At 39.7% G+C, this 22,411-nt stretch overlaps 1 protein-coding gene across 2 annotated transcripts in view; it reads left to right on the forward strand.

Moving 5' to 3' along the window:
• SPMIP2 (sperm microtubule inner protein 2) overlaps positions 1 to 22,411 on the forward strand; it is a 156,149-nt gene that overhangs the window by 53,210 nt on the left and 80,528 nt on the right. For both annotated transcript variants that reach the window (XM_064383785.1, XM_064383784.1), the window contains one exon: positions 14,567 to 14,799. In XM_064383785.1, coding sequence (XP_064239855.1) covers positions 14,567 to 14,799 — 233 coding nt within the window. The remainder of the gene's footprint in view (positions 1 to 14,566; positions 14,800 to 22,411) is intronic.

The raw sequence follows: 22,411 nt of genomic DNA on the forward strand, positions 1-22,411 counted from the left end.
TTAGGTTCTATTAGAACACAGCCATACTTACTGGTTTACATATTGTCTGCTGAAGTGACAGGGTTGAATAGTTGTGATAGTGATTGCATGTATGACCTACAAATCTAAAACATTTACTATCTGACCTTTTCCGGAAAAAAAAAAATATGGGCCGGGCGCAGTGGCTCATACCTGTAATTCTAGCACTTTGGGAAGCTGAGCGGGGGCAGATCACCAGGTCAGGAGTTCGAGACCAGCTTAACCAACATGGTGAAACCTGTCTCTATTAAAAATACAAAAATTAGCTGGGCGTGGTGGCATGCACCTGAATCCCAGCTACGTGGGAGGCTGAGGCAGGAGAATTGCTTGAACCCAGGAGGCAGAGGTGGCAGTGAGCCGAGATTGCACCACTGCACTCCAGCCTGGGTGAGAGAATGAGACTCTGTTTCAAAAAAAAAAGAAAGTTCTGACCTCTGCTCTAGATCAAAGAGTTTGAATATGGAGGCCAGGTGCAGTGGCTCATGCCAGTGATCCCCAAGTATGGGAGGCTGATGTGGGAGGATCACTTGAGGCTAGGGATTTGAGAGCAGCCTGGGCAACATAGTTTGACCTCCATCTCTACCAAAAAAATTTTAAAATTAGCCAGTGTGAAGGCCCATGCCTATAATCACAGCTACTTGGGAGGCTGAGGTGGGAGGATTATTTGAGCCCAGGAGTTTAAGGCTGTAGTGAGTCAGGATTGTGCCACTGCACTCCAGCCAGGGCAACAGAGTGAGACCCTGCCTCTAAACAACAACAACAACAGAAGAGCTTGAATATGGAGGAATACCAATAATTGCCCTTTCTCTTTTGTTTTGTGAGGATGGCTCTGACTGAGCCCCTAGCTTGCCTCCATTTCTTTCCATTGCTTTAGCATAAACCCATATCCTTGGCTGGGCTCACACCTGTAATCCCAGCACTTTGGAAGACTGAGGCAGGAGGATCACCTGAGGTCAGGAGTTTGAGACCAGCTTGACCAACATGGTGATATCTTGTCTCTATTAAAAATACAAAATTAGCTGGGCATGCTGGCACCTGCCTGTAATCCCAGCTACTTGGAAGTCTGAGGCAGGAGAATCACTGGAACCGAGAGGCAGAGGTTGCAGTGAGCTGAGATTGTGCCACCGCACTCTAGCCTGGGCAACAAGAGTGAATTTTCATCTCAAAAAAAAAAAAAAAAAAAAGAAAAGAAAAAAAGCCATATCCACAAGTATGACAGTACAAACAGCAAACTAATTATGATTTAGCTAGCAATTAAGACCAAGAGAAAAGAAGTAACTTAAAATAATTTCGTGTGATCTTAAAAGTAAATTGCACAACAGCAGTAAAAAGTTGCATTGTGTGTATATGTGTGTTTGTGTGTGTGTGTTTTCTCTGTGGAATGTTTTCCTTTTTGCTTTGTAGCTGATTACCCAGAGGCCAGCACACTCTTCTCCCTTTCCAGAGAGCCTCCATTTTATTTGTGTGTCTACCCTGACCTCGCATGACTCAGGACTAAATTCTGAATCACTGAAGCCAGTCATCGAAATTCCAATTCGCTTGTCAGTGCTTGGTTTTAGGAAGAGATGACTCAATCCTGGTGAATAAAATGAGGGAGGAATTTATCTGAAGTTTTCTAGGAAGGGCTTCCCCGCTGATGAAACATACACACACCCTCTTGAACATCATTGTATCTGCTTATGATACCTGAAACCGTGACAGCCTCCTTGGGACTTCAAGGGGAACTTGCCAGGTAAGCGGAGGATGCAGTGCACACAGATGGAAAAGCCTGTGATTCGGAAAACATCATGGAGCTACTGAAGAAAGCAACCCCGGATTCCTCCTGTCTCAGAAGATCTTATTATGGGACATAATTTTCCTTTCTTGTTTATTCAATTTTGCAATGGATTTCCTATTACTTGCAGCACTCAAATGGATTTTTATTAGTTCTACATACACAAATCTTGCTTTTTTTTTCATGAAATATCTAGAGCCTATCTATGTGAATGGCGAGAGTTTCTTATAATAAAATAGACTATATCATGTACATTTATGCTAGGAAAACTGCAAGCCAAAATAAAGAAAATGTAATTTATTTATTATCTACTTAGATTTTCCCTTCAGGTGAGATGGATATGTGGCGTGTCACCTGGTTGCAACATTTTGTCAAGATGGGTCAGTTTTACTTTCCAACTAAAAGTCCAAGGATGTTTACAAAATTTTTGATTCTGCCTTCTTTCTCTACTAGCCAAGAAAACTATCGAATTTTATATTTTTGATTACATCAGCAAATTTAATGATCAAGAAGTCATTCAGCAAATATTACCAAGCATTTGCCTGGTGCATTGCCCTGATCAGAATGCTAAAGAGGTTCCAAAGCAAATGAAACATAGTGTGAGTCTAATGGGGACTAATAAGGGGTTAACTGTCAAGCAAAGGGACAAGACACATACCAAACAGCTAGGACACCTCAGCACACAAATGAAACAGATCAAATTGTACTTCAAAGTTTCAGTGAATAATAATGTTTGCCATGAAGAATAGAAAATAGAATTGTGTGTGTGTGTGTGTGTGTGTGTGTGTGTCAGAGTCTCACTCTGTCACCAGTCTAGAGTGCAGTGGTGTCATCTTGGTTCACTGCAACCTCCATTTCCCGGGTTCAAGTGATTCTCCTGCCTCAGCCTCCTGATAGCTGGGACTGGAGGTGCGAGCCACCAAGCCCAGCTAATTTTTGTATTTTTAGAAGAGCCGGGGTTTCACCATGTTGGTTAGGATGGTCTCAATTTATTGACCTTGTGATCCCCCTGCCTCAGTCTCCCAAGGTGCTGGGATTACGGCCATGAGCCACTGTGCCCAGCCAGAAAATGTTTTCTAAAGGAGGTGAGCATGGTCTTTAGATTGTATGGGAGGCTAGAAAAACAGGCCATGTCATAATGACTCTTGTTCACACTAAGCCAGCATTGGGCACGTGGTAAGGTGCCATCCATGTAATTTCAGCCATCAGTTAAGCTGTGCATAAGTGTCAGGTGAACTTTCTAATTCTTTGTGACTGAATTCCAATTTATAATTATGTGCATAATTATGTCAGTTACCTAATTGACACAATAATCCCACAAGTTTATTTTTGGAAGCAGTTTGATTACTAACTGCTGCCCCTAATGTGTTCAGGTTGCCCACAGGAAAGTTTGTTTGACAAAGTCCAGGCATAGGGGCTCATGCTTGTAATCCCAGCACTTTGGGTGTCCAAAGTAGCAGGACCACTTGAGGCCAGGAATTCAAGATCAGCCTGGGCAACGCAGCAAGACCCTGTCTTTATTAAAAAGAAAAATGAAAAAAAAAAAAGAAAGTTTATCATTTGAGAATAGACCTAAAGTATGTAGCAAGGATGCTTTTGCCTGCTGTTTATTTGGGTCATTCAGAAGTTTGACGAACTGAGTCTTTCAGTTCTTTCAGTGGTTAGACCCATTGCATAACTGTACCAACTGAATTGAAATGCAGCATTTAAAATTTTTCCAGTTCATGAGTCCATTCTGTGGTAAACGTCAGAACTGGAGAGTCTGATTCACACGAGCAATTGTCATAATTAATCTCTAGCAGTACCTCCTTTTTTCTTCCCTCTATGTGCACATGTCAGACATGCCCATTAGAGTTCATTTCATAGGTTCGAATCCCACCACCGCCCTCTGGCCTTTACCTTGGCTTGATTCCCCACAAGCCCAGCTGTTCTGCACTGCACATCTGCAATGGGCAAATTATGCCTATGGTGTCAACAGATTGTCAAATATACTTATTGAAACACTGATTTCTACGTTCTACTTGATTCCTTTTGATTTATTTCTTTGGTGGGTTTCCATTTGGTCGCTGAACTAGAGGATTGACCTCATGAGGCAATATTATAAAATGAAATGACATTACTGTGAGCTGTCATCCTTCTATCTCTAAATACTAAAAATAAATGTAGTGAAAAGCAATTCTTCCTCTGACCTTACACTTAAGTATCTTAACATAAATCCCAGAATAGGAGGGTTTTAAGGCAGTTCTGGAAATTAAGGTGCTCGTTAGAAATTTAAAGAAGTACTTGCTTCTCACCCAGTATGACTTTATATATCTTCAGTCTTATAATGGAACACTTTAATTCACTTAATCAGCAATTCAATATCCATTTCTTTTGTGGAATCCTACGTTCAAAGCACAGTGCTGGCCATTAAGAATTAACAGAGATAAGTAAGATACAACTCCTACCCTCCAAGAGCTGCCAATGAGGAAGATTCAGTAAATTTGATATAGAAAAGCAGTGAAATTCAATGAAACTACCGTTGACATCATGCTGAGTTTTAGCTTTGACTTGAGAGGATTACATATGTTCTCCATAGAAGGAAGCATTTACAGTAAGCCTGGTAGGATTTGGTTTAACAATGAGAAGAGGTTAAGGAAGGTATTATGGTCAGATTATGAAGACACTATTCTGCAATCCCGAGAAATCTGAATGAACACAAATTTCCAAGCACTGGAGAAAATTATTTCATGTTTTTAAGGAAAGGGAGTATTTAATGTTATCTGAGTTTTAAATCATTCTTGGCGGCTATGTGGATTAGAAACGAAAGAAACTAGAGCCAAGACTAGTTAAGGAGGCTGTGGTGATAATCCAGATGATGAAGGACTGTTTACTTCTAGCACCTGCCTCTCAAAGAATGTCAGTTTCCTGAAGGCAGCGGCTTTGTTTTTTTCACTGCTATATTCCAAGGACTCAGAACACTGCTTGATGTGTAGTAGCTGTTCATAAGTATGTGTTGAATAAATAAATCAGTGAAAGAATTAATGAATGAACTAAATGAGACAATGAAACTGCAGAGAATCCCAGTAACAGCATGAAAATAGAAATAAATTTTAAAAAATGAAACTGAAGAGAAATCAGAAAGAGATTTGCTTCAGGGATGGAATTTTCCCCTTCTCTATTAACACACATTGTAGTTGGGTCCCTTTTTTGTGTTTTAGAGACAGGTTCTCACTCTGTTGCCTCGGCTGGAGTGCAGTGGCATGATCATAGCTCACTGCTACCTCAAACTTCTGGGCTCAAGTGAGCCTCCTGCCTCAGCCTCCTGAGAAGCTGGGGCTACCTAGGCAAGCCATGGGTGGCTGGCTAATTTTTAAAATTTTTTTGTAGAGGCAAGGTCTTGCTATGCTGCTGAGGCTGGTCTCAGACTCCTACACTCCAGTGATCCTCCCATCCTAGCCTCCCATGGTGTGTGACTCACCATGCCCAGACCTTTTTTCAGATGTTGGCAGAAGATGAAATTTGTTGGACTGACTGGACACACACACACACTTGGGTTGCAAAGCATGTGCACTTTTCACCACACCTTCTAAAACTAAGTGCTTTTGACTCAGCTTGTGCTATGGTTTAAGTGTGCGCACCTCCCCAAATTCAGGTGTTAAAATGTAATGGCCAATGTGATAGTATTAAGAGGTGGGGCCTTTAAGAGATGATTAGGCTGTGTGGGCTCCTCCCTCATGAGTGGGATTAAAGCCTTTATAAAGAAGGCTTTGCAAAGCCTCCAGCTTGCTCGCCCTGCCACCTCCTGCCCTGTCGCGGTCTGGTGTTCCTCCCCTGCCGAGGATGCAGCAACAGGCACCATCTTCGAAGCAGAGAGCAGCCTTCATCACATGACCTGCCGGCACCTTGATGAAGGACTCCCAGCCTTCATAACTGTATGGAAACAAATTTCTGTTCTTTAGAAGTTACTCAGTCTCAGGTATCTTGTTATAGCAGCACAAACCGAGACAGCTGGCAAGTAATGGCTGTTTTCAAAAACTTACTGCAGCCCACAGAGCAACTAAGGAACTAACTACAGATAAATATCTACTCTCACGTTTACAGCAGGATGCATGTAAGTGACCCAGTAGGGAAAAAACATCTATGTTTAAATCAGTTTGGGAAACGCTGGGTTATGTAATTGTAAATAGTTTATTTACCATAAGACTTATCGGAACTCTTAATATACTTTCATATGCCGCGAATCTCTACAAGGCAAATGTATCAAGCGGTGTTCCCAAATGTATTTGACTATAGAGATCCCTTCCATACACACCACCACCTTCATGGTGCACTCAGGAGCAGAATTTGATGAAGTATTTGGAAAAACACTGGCCTGGGTCTGGGCACGGTGGCTCGTGTCTGTAATCCCAGCACTTTGGAAGGCCGATGCAGGAGTTTGAGACCAGCCTGGGCAACATAGCAAGACTCCATGACTACAAAATAAAAAATAATAATCAGCCAAATGTGGTGGCTTGCACCTGTAATCCTAGCCGCTCAAGAGGCTGAGTCAGCAGGCTCCCAGGAGCCCAAGTGGAGTGAGCTAGGATTGCATCACTTTACTTCAGCCTGGGTGAAGCAAGGTTCTGTTTCTAAAAAAGAAAAAAAAAAAAGTATTTTCTGAAGGGTACACCTCAGAGTAAAAAAAAAACAAAAAAAAAACCTGGCTTAAACATACACTGCAATTCAATTAAGACTAACACAGTTCTTCTGTATTAGAGAGATTGCAAAAAGTTCCTTATGACAGAGTTTTGTAAATGAGACCTCAACACCTGTCATATGGAGAGAGAAAACAGGTTTTCATGCTCTGACAATTCTATGCTTGATCAAAGCAGATCTAAGTGAAAACCTGAAGCAAATGAAATTGAAGCTACAATGTATTCATCAGGGGAAATTAGCCACTCAGTGAATACTCAGTGCATCATGGGAGTGAGAGTGATTAGGAAACTGTGAAAACACCTGCCAACATTGTGTTTCTGAAAAACCCTCACATTTTCGGATTCCTTGGAAAGCTGAGATTCGTTTTCTGAGCACAGGCTTGTTACGCATTGACCATCCTATCAGCATACCTGGTCCACGTGTCGGGCAGTGGATGAAAGCCCTGGCCTACCTTGCAAATACTGCGCTCCCTGATTTAAGAGCAAAAGGAAAGGAGCCACAGGAGCTGGGAAGGACTGAGGCAATGTTGTGACCACAACACAGATTCTATCTCCAAGGTCTTCGGTTAACTTTTGGAAAAGAAATGAAGTTTTTTCTGTCCCCGGTCTGCCCATACACTCCTACACTGATTTTGGTTCTGGGGCTTTGGAATTTCTTCCTGTGCCAGTAGCTTCACTGTCTATTTTTAATCAGTAAGTACCATTTCTTCCAGAAAGTCTTAGATCTCCTTTTCACTTTCACAACATCAACTTTAAATACCAATTTTAGCTGGGCTTGGTGGAATGTGCCTGTAGTCCCAGCTACTTAGGAGGTTGAGGCAGGAGAATACCTTAAGCCCAGGAGTTCAAGCCTTTAGAGCATTATTATTGCACCTGTGAATAGCCACCACACTTCAGCCTGGGCGTCATAGCAAGACTGTCTCTGTTATATATATACATACATATATACACACTTTAAATTCTGGGATACATGTGCAGAACATGCAGGTTTGTTACACAGGTATTTACGTACCATGGTGGTTTGCTGTGCCCATCGACCCCATCATCTACATTAGGTATTTCTCCTAATGCTATCCCTCCTCTAGCCCCTCACCCCCGACAGGCCCCAGTGTGTGATGTTCCCCTCCCTGTATCCATGCGTTCTCATTGTTCAACTCTCACTTATGAGTGAGAACATGCAGTGTTTGGTTTTCTGTTGTGTTTGCTGAGAATGATGGTTTCCAGCTTCATCCATGTCCCTGCAAAGGTCATGAACTCATCATTTTTTATGGCTGCATATTATTCCATGGTGTATATGTGCCACATTTTCATTATCCAGTCTATCATTGATGGGCATTTGAGTTGGTTCCAAGTCTTTGCTATTGTGAACAGTGCTGCAATAAACATACATGTGCATGTGTCTTTATAGTAGAATGATTTATAATCCTTCGGGTATATACCCAGTAATGGGATTGCTGAGTCAAATGGTATTTCTGGTTCTAGATCTTTGAGGAATCACCACACTATCTTCCACAACGGTTGAACTAATTTACACTCCCACCAACAGTGTAAAAGCATTTCTATTTCTTCACATCCTCTCCAGCATCTGTTTCCCGACTTTTTAATGATCACCATTCTAACTGGCATGAGATGGTATGTCATTTCATTGTGGTTTTGATTTGCATTTCTCTAATGACCAGTGATGATGAGTTTTTGTTCATATTTTTTTGGCCACATAAATGTTGTCGTTTAAGAGTGTCTGCTCATATTCTTTGCCAGCTTCTTGATGATTTTTTTTTTCTTGTAAATTTGTTGAAGTTCTTTGTGGATTCTGGATACTAGTCCTTTGTCAGATGGATAGACTGCAAAAATTTTCTCCTATTTTGTAGGTCGCCTGTTCACTCTGGTGCTAGTTTCTTTTGCTGTGCAGAAGCTCTTTAGTTTAATTAGATCCCATTTGTCTATTTTGGCTTTTGTTGCCGATGCTTTTGGTGTTTTACTCAAGAAGTCTTTGCCCATGCCTATGTCCTGAATGGTATTGCCTAGGTTTTCTTCCAGAGTTTTTATGGTGTTATTATGTTTAAATCTTTGATCCATCTTGAGTTAATTTTTGTGTAAGGTGTAAGGAAGGGGTCCAGTTTCAGCTTTCTACATATGGCTAGCCAGTTTTCCCAACACTATTTATTAAATAGGGGATTCTTTCTCCATTGCTTGTTTTTGTCAGGTTTGTCAAAGATCAGATGGCTGTAGTTGTGTAGTGTTATTTCTGAGGTCTCTTTTCTGTTCCATTGGTCTATATATCTGTTTTGGTATCAGTACCATGCTGTTTTGGTTACTGTAGCCTTGTAGTATAGTTTGAAGTCAGGTAGCATGATGCTTCCAGCTTTGTTCTTTTTGCTTAGGATTGTCTTGGCTATACAGGTTCTTTTTTGGTTCCATATGAAAGTTACGGTAGATTTTATAATTCTGTGAAAAAAGTCAATGGTAGCTTGATGGGAATAGCATTGAATCTATAAATTACTTTGGGCAGCATGGCCATTTTCATGATATTTGATTCTTCCTTTCCCTGAGCATGGAATGCTTTTCCATTTTTTTGTGTCGTCTCTTCTTTCCTTGAGCAGTGGTTTGTAGTTCTCCTTGAAGAGGTCCTTCACATCCATTTTAAGTTGTATTCCTAGGTATTTTATTTTCTTTGTAGCAATTGTAAATAGGACTTTGCTCACGATTTGGATGTTTGTCTATTATTGGTGTATAGGAACGCTGTGATTTTTACACATTGATTTTGTATCCCAAGACTTTGCTGAAGTTGCTTATCAGCTTAAGGAGATTTGGGGCTGAGACAATGGGGTTTTCTAAATATACAATCATGTCATCTGCGAACAGAGATAATTTGACTTTCTCTCTTCCTATTTGAATACCTTTTATTTCTTTCTCTTGCCTGATTTCCTTGGCCAGAACTTCCAGTACTATATTGAATAGGAGTGGTGAGAAGGGCCATCCTTGTCTTGTGTTGGTGTTCAAAGGGAATGCTTCCAGCTTTTTCCCATTCTGTATGATATTGGGCTGTGGGTTTATCATAAATAGCTCTTATTATTTTGAGATACGTTCTATCAATACCTAGTTTATTGAGAGTTTTTAGCATTAAGGGATGTTTAATTTTATTGAAGGCCTTTTCTGTATCTATTGAAATAATCATGTGGTTTTTGTCATTGGTTCTGTTTATGGGATGAATTATGCTTATTGATTTGCATATGTTGAACCAGCCTTGCATCCCAGGGATGAAGCTGACTTGATCGTGGTGGATAAGCTTCTTGATGTGCTGCTGGATTTGATTTGCCAGTATTTTATTGAGGCTTTTCCATTGATGTTCATCAGGGATATTGGCTTGAAATTTTTTTTTGTGTGTGTCTCTGCCAGGTTTTGGTATCAGGATGATGCTGGCCTCATAAAACGCATTAGGGAGGAGTCCTTCTTTTTCCATTGTTTGGGATAGTTTCAGAAGGAATGGTACAGCTCCTCTTTGTACCTCTGGTAGAAGTTGGCTGTAAATCTGTCTGGTTCTGGGCTTTTTTTGGTTGGTAGGCTATTAATTACTGCCTCAATTATAGAACTTGCTATTGGTCTATTCAGGGATTCAACCTCTTCCTGGTTTAATCCTGGGAGGATGTATTTGTCCAGGAATTTATCCACTTCTTCTAAATTTTCTAGTTTATTTGTGTAGAAGTGTTTATACTACTCTCTGATGGTAGTTTGTATTTCTGTGGGATCAGTGATGATATCTCCTTTATCATTTTTTATTGTATCTATTTGATGCTTCTCTCTTTTCTTCTTTATTGGTCTTGCCAGCAGTCTATCTATTTGTTGATCTTTTAAAAAAAATACAGCTTCTGGACTCATTGATTCTTTTGAAGGGTTTTTTGTGTCTCTATCTCCTTCAGTTCTGCTCTGATCTTAGTTATTTCTTGTCTTCTGCTAGATTTTGAATTTGTTTGCTCTTGCTTCTCTAGTTCTTTTAATTGTGATGTTAGGGTGTCAACTTTAGATCTTTCCTGCTTTCTCCTGTGGGCATTTAGTGCTATAAATTTCCTTCTAAACACTGCTTTAGCTATGTCCCAGAGATTCTGATTCTGGTATGTTGTGTCTTTGTTCTCATTGGTTTCAAAGAACTTCTTTATTTCTGCCTTAATTTTGTTATTTATCCAGTAGTCATTTAGGAGCAGGTTGTTGGGTTTCCATGTAGTTGTGCAGTTTTAAGTGAATTTCTTAATCCTGAGTTCTAATTTGATTGCACTGTGGTCTGAGAGACTGTTATGATTTCTGTTCTTTTGCATTTGCTGAGGAGTGTTTTACTTCCTATTATGTGGTCTATTTTAGAATAAGTGCTATGTGGTGCTGAGAAGAATGTATACTCTGTTGATATGGGGTGGAGAGTTCTGTAGATATCTATTAGGTCCGCTTGGTCCAGAGCTGAGTTCAAGGTGTGAATAAAGCTGTTAATTTTCTGTCTTGTTGATCTGTCTAATATTGACAGTGGGGTGTTAAAGTCTCTCACTATTATTGTGTAGGAGCCTATTTCTCCTTGTATATCTCTAAGAACTTGCTTTATGTATCTGGGTCCTCCTGTATTGGGTGCATATATATTTAGAATTAGCTCTTCTTGTTGCATTGATCCCTTTATATTATGTAATGCCCTTCTTTGTCTTTTTTGATCTCATTGGTTTAAAGTCTGTTTTACCAGAGAAAAGGATTGCAACTCCTGCTTTTTTTTTTTTTTTTTTTTTTTGCTTTCCATTTGCTTGGTAAATATTCCTCCATCCCTTTATTTTGAGCCTATGTGGGTCTTTGCACGTGAGATGCACAAACAAATTCAAAATCTTGAATACAGCACCCTGATGGCTCTTGACTCTTTATGCAATTTGCCAGTCTGTGTCTTTTAATTGGGGCATTTAGCCCATTTACATTTAAAGTTAATATTGTTATATGTAAATTTGATCCTGTCATTATGATGCTAGCTGGTTATTTTGCCCATAGGTTGATGAAGTTTCTTCATAGTGTCAATGGTCTTTACATTTTGGTTTGTTTTTGTGGTGGCTGGTACTAGTTTTTCCTTTCCATATTTAGTGCTTCCTTCAGGAATTCTTGCAAGGCAGGCCTGGTGGTGACAAAATCTCTCAGCATTTGCTTGTCTGTAAAGGATTTTATTTCTCCTTCACTTATGGAGCTTAGTTTGGCTAGATATGAAATTCTGGGTTGAAAATTCTTTTCTTTAAGAATGTTGAATATTGGCCGCCACTCTCTTCTGGCTTGTTAGGGTTTCTGCAGAGAGAGCCGCTGTTAGTCTGATGGGCCTTCCTTTGTGTTTAACACAACCTTTCTCTCTGGCTGCCCTTAACTTTTTTTCCTTCATTTCAACCTTGGTGAATCTGACAATGATGTGTCCTGGGGTTGCTCTTCGTGAGTAGTATCTTTGTGGTGTTCTCTGTATTTCCTGAATTTGAATGTTGGCCTGTCTTGCTAGGTTGGAGAAGTTCTCCTGGATAATATCCTGAAGTATGTTTTCCAGCTTGGTTCCATTCTCCCTGTCTCTTTCAGGTACACCGTTCCTTTTCATTCTTTTCTCTCTAATCTTGTCTTCATGAGCTTTATTTCATTACGTTGATCTTCAATCTGATATCCTTTCTTCCACTTGATTGATGTGGCTATTGATACTTGTATATGCACCATGAAGTTCTCATGCTGTGTTTTTCAGCCCCATCAGGTCATTTATGTTATTCTCTAGACTGGTTAGTCTAGTTAGCAATTCCTCTAAACCTTTTTCAAGGTTCTTAGCTTCCTTGCATTGGGAAGCACATAGACCAATGGAACAGAATAGAGATCTCAGAAATAAGACCACACATCTACAACCATCTGATCTTTGACAAACCCGACAAAAACAAGCAATGGAGAAAGAATTCCCTATTTAATACATGGTGTTGGGAAAACTGGCTAGCCATATGCAGAAAACTGAAACTGGACCCCTTCCTTACACTTTATACAAAAATTAACTCAAGATGTATGAAAGACTTAAACAGAAGACCTAAGACCATAAAGACCCTAGAAGAAAGCCTAGGGAATACCATTCATGACATAGGCATGGGCAAAGACTTCATGACTAAAACACCAAAAGCATCAGCAACAAAAAAAAAATAGACAAATGGGATTTAAACTAAAGAGCTTCTGCACAGCAAAAGAAACTATCATAAGAGTGAACAGGCAATCTACAAAATGGGAGAAAATTTTTACAGTCTATCCATCCGACAAAGGACTAGTATCCAGAATCCACAAAGAACTTCAACAAATTTACAAGAAAAAAACAATCATCAAGATGTGAGCAAAGAGTATGAACAGACACTTCTCAAAAGAAGATATTTATGTGGTCAAATACATGAAAAACTCATCATGACTGGTCAGTAGAGAAATGCAAATCAAAACCACAATGAGATACTATCTCATGCCAGTTAGAATGGCAATCATTAAAAAGTCAGGAAACAACAGATGCTGGAGAGGATGTGGAGAAATAGAAATGCTTTCACACTTGGTGGGAGTGTAAATTAGTTCCATTGTGGAAGACAGTGTGGTGATTCCTCAAGGATTTGGAACTAGAAATACCATTTGATCCAGCAATCCCATTACTGGGTATATACCCAAAGGATTATAAATCATTCTATAAAGACACATGCACATGTATGTTTATTGCAGCACTGTTCACAATAGCAAAGACTTGGAACCAACTCAAATGCCCATCGATGTTAGACTGGATAAAAAAATTGTGGCACATATATACCATGGAATACTATGCAGCCATAAAGAAGGATGAGTTCATCCTTTTGAGGGACATAGATGAAGCTGGAAACCGTCATTTTCAGCAAGCTAACATAGTAACAGAAACCCAAACACTGCATGTTCTCACTCATAAGTGGAAGTTGACCAATGAGAACATATGGACACAGGGAGGGGAACATCACACACTGGAACCTGTCAGTGGCTGAGGGCATCGGGGAGGGATAGCATTGGGAGGAATATCTAATGTAGATGATGGGTTCATGGGTGCAGCAAACCACCATGGCACATGTATACTTATGTAACAAACCTGCATGTTCTGCACATGTATCCCAGAACTTAAAGTATAATTTAAAAAAAGAATTTAAGTGATCTTTTTCCAGACCTTCTCTTATTTCTGCTTGTTTCACCCACTTCTATAATTCATTGATTATTTTTTGTTCATTGTTTTACATTTAAAATATAAATACTTCTTTCTTTTGTCATCATCTGTTATAAGCTATCCTCATCTAACAATTTTCTCTGTTTTTCAGTTTTTGCTAATACATTTGGGGGGTATTCTAATACTCATTTCAGATTTTTATCTATCTAGATAAAACACCTCAGTGTCTGAAGGCCTACATTCTGCAAATGTGGCATTTGATAAATTTTAGTATATATCATGTCTTTTGAGACAGTCTTGCTCTGCTGCTCAAGTTGATGTGCAGTGGTACAATCGTTGCTCACTGCAGCCTCCACCTCCTGGGCTTAAGCAATACTCTTGCCTCTGTCTCCCAAATAGCTGGGACCACAGATGTGTGCCACCATGCCTGGCTAATTTTTTAAATTTTTCGTAGAGACAGGGTCTCTCTAGTTATCCAGGATGGTCTCAGATTCCTGAGCTCAAGAGATCTGCTCACCTTGGCCTCTCAAAGTGCTGGGATTACAGGCATAAACCACCACATCCAGCCCATGTCTGTAATAAGTCGATTTATAAACAAAGCAGTTTAGTGGGGCAATGAAGAGCCCAACCTTCACATCAGCCTGCCTGGGTAACAGAGAGCTTGTTAGCTGTAATTCTGGACAAGTAACCAATCTTTCTGTACCTCATTTCCCCCTTACATAAACTAGGGAAAATAATTCTACAAATCTCATTTGGTTATTAATAAGCATTAATTGAATTAACATGTCTAGAAGGCTTGTAATAGCACCTAGAACATAGTGCCATATAATTGTTGGCTATTAGTATTTCCAAGGTTAAAATAGCAAAAGTATCTTAGAATAAAGGGTGGAGAATTTTAAAATATTTTTTCTTTCACAGGTCCAGACTATGTAAAGGATTATTTGCCCAAAGTTCATCAACACACTTCCTATGTAGGAGAGCAGCATCCATCGTTAGAAAAAACTGGAGATCTCAGATATTTATGGAGGCCTGCCTTGAATAGAAGCTTCCCAGCAAAATATAAACATGAGTACGTTGGTGAAATTGGTTGGGGAATACCACAGTATAATTTTATCAACAAATCAAGACTGGAGAGTGGCTTTCATATCAAGGTATTGCTCTTAAATTTATGCTCTTCATAGTACACTGTTTTCCAAGTTGAATTCTTTATGAATTTGCTTCCAAAGGAAATGTCGGGCGCTTGATTTCTCATTGAGACATAAAGAGGTTTGAGTTTTGCAGGAAGACAAATGTGTGAATAAATGCATGGCTCCACAACACTCCTGGAGCCCCATTAATACACCAAGGGAAGGGTATGAAGAAAATGAAGCTATGGATAGTCCAAAAGCATTTGTGTTTGGCTTTGGAATGTGTTCTGATTCACATTCAGGCTGAGGCACTTGCACACACTTCCCCCATCCTAGCACTGCTTCATGCGTGGGTGGTACAAAGAAAGCAGCCGGTGCTGGGTGTAATCTACAAACCTAACACATGCATCTCAGATCTTTAAGATTCACTGTATAGATAATGCCTTCATTTCAAGTGTTAATAATTCAGTGTATGTTGTCAGAGGGTTTTAGAAACCTTGTCTTATTTCCCTTTGGTGATAGAGACATAGGCATGAGGTCACGGTGTCTCCTCTGAAACAGAAGAGTACACAAGTGATTTTAGAAGTAAAATCTGAGAATTTGGATATTTTTGTCCAGGAAGGCCTTTGCATTGTCTGAAAATTGGATGTATCAATCATGCAATAACTGAATTTCCTCAAATTCTTAAGGCAAACCAAGACAGTCTCATCTGGTAAAAGTTAACAAAAGGAAAACCTTTTTTTTTTTCTTTTTTGAGACAGAGTCTCACTCTGTCACCCAGGCTGGAGTGCAGTGGCGCGATCTTGGCTCACTGTAACCTCTGCCTTCTGTCAAGTGATTCGCCTGCCTCAGCCTCCCGAGTAGCTGGGACTTCAGGCACGTGCCACTGTGCCCAGCTAATTTTTGTATTTTTTAGTAGAAATGGGGTTTTAACATGTTGGCCAGTCTGGTCTCGAACTTCTGACCTCAGGTGATCTACCTGCTTCAGCCTCCCAAAGTGCTGGGATTACAGGCGTGAGCCACCACACCTGGCCAGAAAACCCTTTTTCTGGCCCAAACCATGGCAGTCTAGGAGGGTGGATGGGAGTCTTTGGGGTTACACTCTGACTTAGGTCTAGCTCTGTGACCTCGGGCAAGTGAGTTCACCTTTCTGCATCTTCATTTGTTCCTCTTGTACAAGTCAGTATTCAGAGGCCCATTTCACAGGATCACCTGACTTTCTATCCTAGTTCTGCCACCTATTAGTGTGTACGGTCTTGGTTAAGTTCATTTACCTCTGTGCTTCAGTGTCTTCATTATAAAATCTTAGTTCTAGGTTAACGGGCTGTTGTAAACAGTACACAAGTTAATACTTGTAAAGCGCCAGAAGCAGTGACTAGCATATGTCAAGCCCTATATGTGTTTCATTGTTATGTTGTGAGGACTAAATGTGAGAACACAAGGAATGCAGTGGGCGCAATCCTGGCACCAGGCTGACATCCAGATTTTAGCTATTAGTACTGTTGTGGTTGTATTTCATGCATTTCATTACATTTAATATTATATTTAGTGTATTGTAATATGCTAAAATGCCAGGGCCAAGAAAGTGCACCGATGATAAGGAACGTCTCTTACAGCATATTCCAAAGAAGACCAGTTTCTGAGCATGTGACAAGCTGAGTGTAATGAATGTTTAGGTTCTTAAACTGTTCTTTTCCACTTAGGCAATAAAAAGGAAAATCTGAAATCTGATTAAATATCAAACTAGCCACCAGCAAGAAGAGTCCAGCCGCAAAGCAAGGCAGCTGGTTTGAATAAAGTCCAGAACTTGTGTCGTCTTGGTGTTTCTCCTTGGGTGATGATGCCCTGCTCTCGGACACAGCCCTCAATTTGCCAGACCATCTTGAGTGTGTATAGCCTCTCTTCCTTCTTTAACTTAAGAACCCATTTTTCTGCTCAAATGAAGTGCAATCAAGCATTCTTTGGTCTTTAAAGCAAGCTGAGAATCTGAAAGAGATGATAGCTGCGAGTTAGCCTTCCAGGAATGTATTTATTATGTATCTTTAGTTAGTATTTCCTGGACTGCTTTTAATCACTGCACTGCTGGGTAATGGGGTCCTCTCTGTCTCTGTGAGATTGTGAGCCATGCAGTGATTTTCTTCCCCAGCTGCGGCACCCTCAGAAACTGCTTGGAATATGCTGTAAGGGCTGTTGCTTATCATCTGTGCATTTTCTTGGCCCTGGTATTTTAACAGTAATTGTTTTCAAGGGTCTATCTGTCACAGATAACAATCTTGAACAATACCTTAAAGCTCCTTGGACTTAGAGGTTTATAATAGGGAAAATGAGATTCACTGAGAATGACCATACATACTAGTATTGAAGCATCTATAATTTCCTTATCAGTTAAGATCTAGGTTTTGTCACTAGGGCTACTAATCTCTCCCTTTGCATCTAAGGCATACCTTTCTGTTTCTATCCAAGGCAGATCAAAATATCTATTTTTTTTTTTTTTTTTGAGACAGTGTCTCACGCTGTCAGCCAGGCTGGAGTATAGTGGCACACTCAGAGCTCACTGCAGCCTCTATCTCCCGGGCTCAAACAGTCCTCCTACCTCAGCCTTCTGAGTAGCTGAGACTACAGGCATATGCCACCACACCCAGATAATAAAAAACAATTTTTTTTTTCAGTAGAGACAACATCTATGTTGCCCAGACTGGTCTCAAACTCCTGAGCTTAAGTGATCTTCCTGCCTCAGCCTCTCAATGTGCTGGGATTACAGGCATGAGCCACCAGGCCTAGCCCACAGTATCATTTTTTGCATCTAGACTCGGACTTTGATTCCTTATCAACCCTGTGCTTCAGGCAGCTACTTCTAAAAAATCAGACTGGTGTATTAATTGACACTTGAGCTGATACATACACATACACTCCATACATACAAACATGCGCCTATTTACAAAGAATATACAAGAGTGGTGGCATTAACCCAGGGCCCGCCTCACAAGGGAGCTGGTAAACTTCTCAGTGTGGTGTCACTGTGAGAAATGTCTGAATCCCCTTCCTGTTCTCTTCCAGTTTCTTATCTGTCTGTACATCCTTTCCATATCCCTTGCTCTTCCTTGTCCTGTAATAATCCAAATCAAAATGATCACGTCTTGTTTTAGTCTAACTACAGGGACTCCTCAGTGTTTCTTGTGGCAATTACTCAGAGCTTAGATTTTAAGCAAACTTTCATCTCCTGGATTTTTATAGCTCTAACAGCTGCTCTGCCTAATTTACTGCTCCAGGTTTATATAAGACTGGCGGCTAAGGACACTCAGGCACCTCCAATCGAGTCTTGGTAAAATGCCTGGAGCAGCTGCCTCCTACCAGGGAATGGTCTCTCTTATTTGGGGCACTAGGAGGGGTTCTGCAGATCATCTGGCTTTTTGCAGGAAGATAATAACTTCCATGCTGAGTGACACCTGAAAATCTTCCCCCACATTACAGAGGTCAGTAAAAACCACAAGATCGAGTTTCTTTTCTGGATTTTTTTAATGTTTAGCTATTTCCTACTCTTACATGGGTTACAATGCAATAATAATAAATGTGTCTATAAACCAGAACAGACCATTACTTTTATTATCTCAGCTTTAAGAGCAGCACATTCTTTTAAAAAATGGATTTGGTCTCTGCCAAACTATATGCAAGAATATATGGAGACAACTGAAACAATTTCTTTGGTTTCAATCCCATGCTAAACTGAGGAACTTTTCTAACTGCTTCTTAGCTGGTCGTGTCTCCTCTTCGCTGGTGGTGTCACTGGCCTTTCTTTAACCCGAACCACAACAGGGTCTGCTGCGTTCCTAATGTCCATTTTCTACCCCTGTGCTCTGACCTCGTGACAAAATAATTTAAGTTATTTGGTTTTCTCACAGAAACAATGTTATGGAAAAGATGGCTGACTTTTCATTGGTGTGATCCCAAAGACAATATTGAATCAATTTATCATAATATAACCAATATATTATATATCTTTTAAAAACTCTATGAGGTAATAGAATCATGAGAACCCATCAATATATTTATAGTAATATGATATAATAAAACCCCAAATTTTTGAGGCTTTGAAGTCTCTGCCTTGTTTTTAACTGTTACAAGTTCCGCTGTCATGAAATAGAACGTCTTTGTGATGGTTTTATGGACATTTGAGCAGACTTCTGATGAAATGTCGAATTTCTTGATGGCTAAGGAATAAACTCATCCAAGGTTGGCTTATTAGGCATTTTGCTCACTGAATTTATTTAAAAAAGGTAAACATAAAAAGAGCTACGATTGATTGTTGATTAAGAATGGTACTGTGATGATTTACAGCTGAGAAAACTGAGGTAAAACAGGTGAGGTTCCTTGCCTGAGGCCACACAGCTAGTAAATGGGAGAGCCAGAATTTCAACCCAGGCCATGTGAAATAAGGACTCGGAGGAATACAGGATGTATGAAATGCAATGATAGGCAATGAGTTAGAACATTAGGTTGGAACCACTATATAAAGTACACAGCAGGGTCAGGCTGGGGTCAAACCTACTTGGCTTTCTCTTACAAGGTATGCATCCCTTTCTTCATGGTTCCCTCAGTTGTCTCCTAGCATCTGACTGGCATCATTTGCACACAATATACTTCATTTATAATATCAGTAAGTAGTAGAGGCTGGGCACGGTGGCTCATGCCTGTAATCCCAGCAGTTTGGGAGGCTGAGGCAGATGGATCATTTGAGGTCAGGAGTTTGAGATCAGCCTAGCCAATAAGTGAAACCCTGTCTCTATTAAAATACAAAAATAAACCGGGGGGTGGTGGCACCTGCCTGTAAACTCAGCTACTCAGGAGGCTGAGGCAGGAGAATTGCTTACACTCAGGAAGAGGAAGTTGCAGTGAGCCAAGATCATGCCACTGCACTCCAGCCTGGGTGACAGAATGATAGTCCGTCTTAAAAATAAATAAATAAAATAATAAATAGTAGAGATGATACCACCCACATATTTGACATAATAAGAAATAGCTTGATAATAGTTATTTTTGAATTCGTATTTTATAAACACTTTATTTCCTTTCAAAACATGTCAAATACAATTATTGGCATTATGGGGAAAAAAAAAATGGAGTTCTCACCAAGCCAAACCCTCTTTCCTTGCACTAACTCCATGCAATCTTCCAAACTCCCCGCTCCTACACAACTGTATCCTCTGTGTTTTCAGATTCATCTGGGACTAATGTATTGCCAGCACAGAGTTGATAAGTTTGTAAACCACCAAAATACATATTTCAGAATTTCTGCATTTTTTTATCCCCAAATTCTCATTTACCTTGGGGTTCATCTAGAGCAATCATAAAAATAGCCACCAGTTTTGAGTCTCATTAAAATTCCTAATCTCCAGATGTTGTTATCAGTATAGACGATTTTAGAAACATAATAAAGCTTCCTTTTTCAACTAAGTTATAAAAGCAAAATAGAAAATAGCTTTTCTAAAATTAGGCATGTCTTTGGAGGGCTGCTGTTCTTTCCCAGATGGGTGTGTGTTTAGTATCACTTTTTACTTACAGTTATTTGCATCCTAACAGTTTGTGGTTTAATATAAAAATAATTAGCACCTTTCATCCTTAAGGGCTGTATAAAGCAATATGTCTTATGATACCAGCAGAAGAGGCTTTAGTGAGAGAGTACCACATGCTGACCATCTGTGAGGCAGGAGAAGCATTGACTGTGGAGACAAAATAACCCTTCTTTTTCTTAAAAATAATATATTAACATCATTAACCTCCTTACATACAGATGTTACATTTTCTCCATTTTACAAAGCTTAGCTTTATAGGATTCTCAAATACACTGAAGGAAACAATTTCCTTATAAAATTTTACTTGTATCTAAATTTCCAGACAATAAATTTTATGTTTGATGCTTCCTTTTTCTAACAGACCATGGAAACATCAAGGGAGGCATGTATCACTGATTTGCACTCTCTGTACTGTGTTCAAAGCGGTTCCACAAAGAATAATGCATTTGGAATGGAAGCTCTCTTTGTAGCCAGCAATGCTGCCACATTCCAGGGGGCATCCCAGCCCCAAATTACCCGGCCTCTCAATTAAACACAGGGCTTTCTCTCTCTTTTAGAGGAGACTTTCTAGAAAATTATTAGCAAATTGGAGAACAAAAGTCCTAATCATCACATCATTTGTTAGGATGTGAAAATTTAGAGGAAAAAAGGAAAGAAAAAGAACCCAAGTAATGTAAAGCTTGGTAGATGATTTTATCTCTTAATTTAGGCAGGCTAAAAATACATTGTGGGTAGTTATAAACTCTTATAAGGCTTGACATAATACCTGGAGTATGTGTCTAAATGTAAATATCACCTTTTTAAAAAATTAAGCTTCTTAAAGTTAGTAATTAAGCATATGTCATAGATTTTTCAACAAATGTTATTTGATGATAGTGACATACAAAGCTAAGAAAAGATTCTATAACTTAGAATAGGTGCTAGTAACATTGTGGTATGACTCTGTAGCTAGGCTATTAAGTATATTGTCAAAGAATTCTGAAATTTGTGTGTGAGCCAATATCCCAAGCGCAGGTGGATCAAATACCAGGACATCTGTTTTCTAAATCTGTCATTAATCCTGTCTTTTTAAGATCACGGGAGGAAATTCTTAAATCATTGTAAATTTATGACTGTAGTTTTCCCTATTATCCGTATACAACACTCCCAGGGTATCTGAGCTATACTGACAAAAATGCATAGCATGCATAGCAAATGATACCAGAAACCAGGAGATTTCTTTTCCCAGGATTAAATCTGGGAAACCAAGGAACTTTAATTGGGGAAGTTTAGGAACAATTCATTAAATATGGGGGGCCCCCACTCCATGGTCTCAGTTCTGTGTTTGGGCATGAAGAAACGGTACTGAAAATATATGCTATCGGAATCCACAATAACCACCTACTTGGGAAGAATTCATAGGGAAGTTTCTCTGTGGAAGTTTAGTGGGACTATTGTCAATAAATGCACTACACAATCCCAGCCACATTCCAACGGCTTTAAGCAACTTGAGATCTGAGATCTGTCGTATGTGTCTTTGTACTGACAACTTCAATCCCAGTCCCACCCACCATCCCCTAGTGCTTAGCATGGGTAGATGATTATCAGTAAATGATGAGAAATCTCATGCAGTGTCTTTGTTGAGAGACCAAGTTGTGGATGAACAGTAATAAATTTTTAAGTGTATTTTAGGTTAGCAATTAGTCTACTCCCAGCTTATTCAATAAAATCATTCAAAACTATTTACCTTTTATTTAAACAGAAACTTAAGGAAACTGGGCACAGTCTCCCTCATATCAAATCCCATGTTCACAATGCTTGTTCTACAACCTGTAGTTGTAGAGCTAATTGGACAGTTAACTTGGGAGAGCACACTTTCTAACCTTAGAATTAACAGCAGTGTCAAACACATTAGAAAACTCCAAGGGTGAGTACAGTTGCAAAGTAGGCCCTTGATAATATTTCAGAAACTGTGCTGAGCACAGGTAGCATCTTGGGAGTGCTTGAATAGCTTTCTGTTGTTTGAATAGGCCACTCAGATTTCAGACCCTGCTAGGAACCATCGACCAGCTCTGGATAAAGTGCTG

The sequence above is a fragment of the Aotus nancymaae genome, unplaced genomic scaffold (assembly GCF_030222135.1).
Source record: "Aotus nancymaae isolate 86718 unplaced genomic scaffold, 86718_ANA_hifiasm-v0.15.2.pri h1tg000033l, whole genome shotgun sequence".
Taxonomy (NCBI): domain Eukaryota; kingdom Metazoa; phylum Chordata; class Mammalia; order Primates; family Aotidae; genus Aotus; species Aotus nancymaae.